At 49.3% G+C, this 6,058-nt stretch overlaps 1 protein-coding gene across 1 annotated transcript in view; it reads left to right on the top strand.

Annotated features, from left to right (window-relative positions):
* MEX3C (mex-3 RNA binding family member C) overlaps positions 1 to 5,771 on the top strand; it is an 11,020-nt gene extending 5,249 nt beyond the window's left edge. The window contains exon 3 of the mRNA XM_018560999.1: positions 4,454 to 5,771. Within this exon, the coding sequence (XP_018416501.1) occupies positions 4,454 to 5,710 (1,257 nt within the window). The 3' untranslated portion in view covers positions 5,711 to 5,771. The remainder of the gene's footprint in view (positions 1 to 4,453) is intronic.
* The last annotated feature ends 287 nt before the right edge of the window (positions 5,772 to 6,058 follow it).

Genomic DNA, 6,058 nt, shown 5'->3' with positions numbered 1-6,058 from the left:
GGGGGGGGGGACTGAGGGGTGTAACCCTCCTTTACTCTATCTAAAATGTAAAAGAAAAGTTTTTGGCTTTAGATCTGCGTGTCTTGTGTATGTTCTTTTCTACATGACTGAATGTGTTCCACCTGAGCGGAGGATCCCGACTGTCATTTTCCAGTCACATGTGAGAGAATGAAAGTTCTGATATGTCAGGAAAGATTTGATTTGCTCTTCAGGGTTGCAAATTTCAATGGAGGCCCCAGAATATGCGGGAGAAGAGAACATGGGGCCAGTGGTTGCATCTTGGTATCATGGCTCCTCAGTGGTTGGCAATGCATCTTTGCCATTGTGCGCTGAGTTCGTGGTTTGCATGGAGTTTGTACATGTCCATGTTCTGGAGGGGTCTTGAAGGCCTGGTTCACACCTGGGCGTTTTACAGCGCATTCCTACGCTCTGTTAAACGCTCAACATGTGAAAACCTAAGATTGCCTGGGCATGGTTCCCACCTGGGCATTTACAGCGCGTATGAACGCGCTGCAAAACGCCCTATGCCCAAAGAAGTACAGGAGCTTCTTTGGGGCGTATTTGCCGCACGTATCCATTGGGATACAGCCAGGTAGCCCTCGGAAACGCGTGTTTGTCGCGCGTTTTATTACCATGAGTCGTGGTAAAAATGCGCGACAAACGCGTGACAAACGCGCATATTCAATACGCCTAGGTGGAACCCAGCCTTAACCATCCATCTCGTCTCTCTGGACGTCCTCTCCTTTATCTCGCACTGGGGCATGTGATCCTTTTTATCATTTGAGGAGGGTAAAGTACACTTTTTAAGGATTGGCTTTTCTGTCTCTGGCAGGGGTCAAGAAGTGCAGAATTTAAAGGCTCGGTCCACCATCTAATGATCGTTGTGCATATACTCATTATTGCAATGAAGCCTGCAGAGCATTGCACCTGTGATCAGTACTTTGTGGATGTAATGCACAGACGCTTCCAATGATTTCCCCCCATCTGTACCTGCACTTACAGGGCTGGGGGAAGCATGGCTGGACTATAGAACGGAGAGGGTGGAGGGATCGGTGGCGCGCTCTGCACAGTCTCCCTGCTGCAGTGGCAGATGGACGTTGCAAAAGCTGCTTCTACCGTGGGGGGCACACTACACACCTCCCTCTGTCCAGCTTGGCTGGCAGGACAGACTCTCCACCCAAGCCCCTCATGAACGAGCCCTTTGCTTGCCTGACCGTGCAGTCCGCTCTTTTCTCAGAGCGCTGTGCTCAGCCACTGCTGCGAGAGATGGCGAGCGGACTATTACCTGGGTGTGACACTGCTGAAGGAGGGCACAGGAAGATGCAAGTGTGCCATTATTGTGCACCGATGCCATACATACTCAAACATTATGGCGAGAGCTCATCCCCACACAGGGGAACTATACAGCGAGACGTGATTCCAATCATACAGAAAAATATATTTCTGGGTTATATACACATTAACCCTCCTAGTAAATATCAGGGAAACCTTCCTGTTGGCACATCTCTCAGTTCCTGGGGATCAGGATCACTATTAGCTTGAACTTTTCAACTCTCTCGGTGATGTCATTCTGTTTGCTTTGCCATAAATAGGAACGAGTTTATTATTTATCTGTGGACACAGAGGCATGTAATCAAATTGTAGTTTTCCTATGGCAAACTGTGAAACCCCTCCCCCTTCTTGTTCCCTTTTTTTTAAATTATTTCCAGCCAGGTGGGATGAAACAATAAGGCCCCTTTGTCCCTCGGGCTGATGCACGGATCCCCTCCTGATCGGATATGGATTGCATGTCGCCGCTGAGGGTGGAGTGACTGGACCCCATGTCGCTCTATGGAGAATCGGATGTGAACGGACATGTGTCCCCATTTGCATCAGATTTCTCCTCATCCGGCACATCAGGTCCAGCAAACCGCAACGCTGTCCCATTTGTTTTTTCCAGACCTGGGTCGGAGCTGGGTGTAAATGGACGCCTGTCCGTTTAGACCCGGCTGCCAATAGACTAGAACAGGGGTAGCCAAACTCAGGCCCTCCAGCTGTGGCGGAACTACAAATCCCGTGAGGCATTGCAAGTTTCCCACAGACATGACTCCCGGAGAGAGATGCATCGTGGGATTTGTAGTTTCACCACAGCTGGTGGGGTCGGAATTTGGCTACCCCCGGACTAGAACATTGAACACCCAGTCAGGTCCGACCCTGAAAAACTGACAGGCGGACCTGATCGGACCACTCGTCTGATTAAGGGGGCCCAACTGGGTGGTCAAAAAGTAAAGGGGGGGCCAGTGTAATATCGCTGAAAAATGGAAACCCGGCACAAATGTTTATGAAATCCTATATATGCAGTAAAATGGCACTTCACTTTTATTATTAGTGCCGCACACGCGCCGTATAATCTATTCATTTTTTGAATTGAATATTAAAGACCAGAGATGACCAATGCAAAATGTATCTAACCTGAAATGATTCCTCTAACGTGCGTAGATACCTAAAGTGTTGTGTAATCGGTGTTTACTTATGTAAATGCATCATAACTGCTTGTAGGGATGCACCGATACCAATACTAGTATCAGTGCCGATGCCGAGTATTTGGGCGAGTACTCATACTCGCCCAAATGCTCTGATACTTACGGCTTCATGCTCCCTTGTCACCTCATATGTCATTACACACTGCCCGGCTTCCTGATTGGCCGGGAAGCCGGCTCCATGCTCTCTCGTCACCTCATGACGTGTCATTACACAGCGTCCGGCTTCCTGATTGGCCAGAAAGCCGTCTCTGTGCTTTCTCGTCTTTTTTATTTTCTTGTATATATTCTTTTAAAACTTTTTTTCTCTTTTATATAAGATATCTCAGATATCGGTTTTTCGGTATAGAGTACCGAATTATTATTTCTTTATTTTCCCAGTACTCGGCAATAACAGTACCAGCATCTGTGGGCCCGGATTATCAGGTAGCCAGTGTTCTATTGAAACACCTGCTTCCTGACCAATCAGGAAGCCAGGCAGCACATCATGAAGCCAGGCTGCCTAGCCAATCAGGGAGTTGGGTCATAACCCGCCGCCTAGCTTCTTGATTGGCCAGGAAGCCACTTTATGCTCCCTTCCAGTCAGAGGGAGATCTCCCTCTGACCAGGAGTTCCTGTATCGGAGTATGAGTACTCGCCCAAATACTCGGGGTTCAGCACTGATACTAGTGTTGGTGATCCCTCTTCCCTTTTTTGTTTTCTTTGTGTGTTTCACCTCATTTCATGCCTGAACTGCCTCCCTCCAGTGCAAATCAGACACATCTGCTGCTGTGATTCTGATGTCGCTGAACACAAAAGTGTTCATTGTTGGAGCACTTCTAAATTTAACCTATGGGACATCTGTGCACGGGATCTTCAGACACTCTCCATCTTGCATCCTCTTACTCTGGTCTGAGACTCAGAGGAGCAAAGTGACCCAGCAAGCCACGAGGGCCTAGCAGGCTTTTCAATATGACCGGCAAGAGCACCCAGCAGACGAGCCCAGTGTAGAATGCTGCAGGGAGTACAGAGTCTGCACCTAGAAGTGCCTGCACCTACCCTTTGCCTATTTTTAATGGGTGCTTCAGGAGCCCTAAAACTCGGGATCCATGGGCAAACAACCATAATTTGACACACTGGCCATTCCTTTTACACTTGACTATGGGGCCTTCATGTGTTGGGTGGGGTAGAGCTCTGATGTCAGTACTCAAGTCACGTTTTGCGTAATTGAATAGCATATGAATGTTTTCCAAAAATCTCAAAACATCGGGCACTAGCTGTGCTTTCATTGGTGTAATGACTACTTGGCTCTTGGATTGGTCAGAAACTTTTCCAGGAACATTTGCCCATGAAGTCTGCTTTGAGATCTAAGCAGGAGCCTTAAACCACTGCAACCGGAGGTGTATCTATAGCAACATGCACCCTTGGCGTCTCGCCCAGCTCCTGGCAGCCAGTCACTGGTTGCTAGGCGCTGGGTGGGTTGCCAGCCAGAGCCTCCCAGGTTGCTAAGAGCTGGGTGTGGGCATATGTAATGGCTATACACATTTCCCCAACTGGCTCTTAGCAACCTGGGAGGCTCTGGCTGGCGTTCTCCCATTTTATACATCTCCCCGTCCACTCTAGTTGCCAAGAGCCGGGCGGGGAGATGTGTACGGCCCTTACACATTTCCACGCCTGGCTCTTGGCAACCTAGGATGCTCTGGCCGCTATCCTGTGACATTACTAGCTGCCAGCTGGGCGGGACTCTGGCGATTGTGTCCCAGGTTACTAAGAGCTGGGTGGGGAGAGACCACTGTCTTTGTGGGTCGGCACTCCCCCTTTAAGTGGCGTCCGGAGCATTTGTCCAACGAGGTCATCAATGGCGGCCTATGTGTTTCTCTTAGGTGTGCTTTGAGCAATGTGCAGATTGTTTAGTTGTTTTGAGAAGTGTTTCCTTTTTTTTTGTTTTCTTGAAGTGTATCTCTATTCATTATAGTAACGTTTTTTTTTCTCTTTTTGGGTTTATCGTCCATGTAGGATGCAAGATTAAGGCGCTGAGGGCGAAAACAAACACCTACATAAAGACCCCAGTCCGTGGCGAAGAACCAGTATTTGTCGTCACTGGGAGAAAAGAAGATGTAGCGATGGCAAAAAGGGAAATCTTGTCGGCGGCGGAACACTTCTCCATGATCCGAGCATCTCGCAACAAAAACGGCCCTGCCGTGAGCAGCACTCAGTGCACCCCTAACCTTCCGGGTCAAACCACTGTACAGGTTCGTGTCCCCTACCGCGTGGTGGGCCTGGTGGTAGGGCCAAAGGGAGCCACCATAAAACGTATACAGCAGCAGACCCACACCTACATCGTCACTCCAAGCCGTGACAAAGAGCCGGTGTTCGAAGTCACGGGGATGCCTGAGAACGTCGACCGGGCCCGCGAGGAGATCGAAATGCACATAGCCATGCGCACCGGCAACTACATCGAGCTCAACGAAGAGAACGACTTTCACTATAACGGTACAGACGTCAGCTTCGAAGGGGCCTGCCTAACCTCATCGTGGTTAAATACAAACCCGACCGCCCCGGGCCGTAATAAAATGATTTCCAACTACCGGAACGACAGCTCGAGCTCCTTGGGAAGCGGCTCTACGGATTCGTTTTTGGGAAGCAACCGGCTGGCCGACTTTAGCCCAACCAGTCCCTTCGGCGCCAGTAATTTTTGGTTCGGTGAAGCCATGCCCCCAGTCGGTTCAGAAGATCTAGCCGACGCCTCCGCCTTTGATCCAATACCATCGCCGTCTGAGCCGTTATGGGCGACTTTCGACCAGGGAAATCCACTCGCCGGCTACGGAAGCGAGGTCACGGCTCAATCTCAGCGCAGGGGGAGCATGTCCCCCACTTTCCCCGAAAGTCTGGAGTACCCGTTGGGCAGAAGCGTTAGAAGTGACCTCTCGAGCACAAGCGAGGCCGGGCTTCCCATCTACATCCCGGCGTTCTCCAACAGCACCAACAGCTACTCCTCTTCCAGCGGCGGCTCCACCTCCAGCTCCCCGCCGGAGACCCGGCGCAAACACGACTGCGTCATCTGCTTCGACAACGAAGTCATAGCCGCCCTGGTCCCCTGCGGCCACAACTTCTTCTGCATGGAGTGCGCCCACAAGATCTGCCAGAAAGAGATGCCGCTCTGCCCCGTCTGCCAGACACCCGTCAACCAGGCCATACAAATACATTCTTAAACTCTTATTATTTTTATTTGTTCCCAGCAAGCACTCTACAGCAGTCTTCCTCTAATATATATCTCTCCATCTATGGAAAAAGCCAATCTGGCTATAAAAATAATAATAAAAACATTGCTGCTACCAACTCACGATAAAAGATTCTGCATGCCCTCTCTGGTCGATTTCAGTCAGCATTGATTTTTTTTCTTCCTGATGTTGGTATACAACGTGTAATAAATTATGATTTTAGAGGTAGTTAACGTGGAAAAACAAAAAGAAAATTATGTTTACATAGGTTGAACTTCAATCACATTTTTCTGTAGTCGTTTCCACTACCTTTAAACCCAAAATAATACATTTTTTTCA

Source organism: Nanorana parkeri, unplaced genomic scaffold, assembly GCF_000935625.1.
Source record: "Nanorana parkeri isolate BGI_ZX_2015 unplaced genomic scaffold, ASM93562v1 scaffold492, whole genome shotgun sequence".
NCBI classification, from domain to species: domain Eukaryota; kingdom Metazoa; phylum Chordata; class Amphibia; order Anura; family Dicroglossidae; genus Nanorana; species Nanorana parkeri.
The sequence above is the reverse complement of the archived record's forward strand: the minus strand, read 5'-3'. Positions and strand labels throughout refer to the sequence as shown.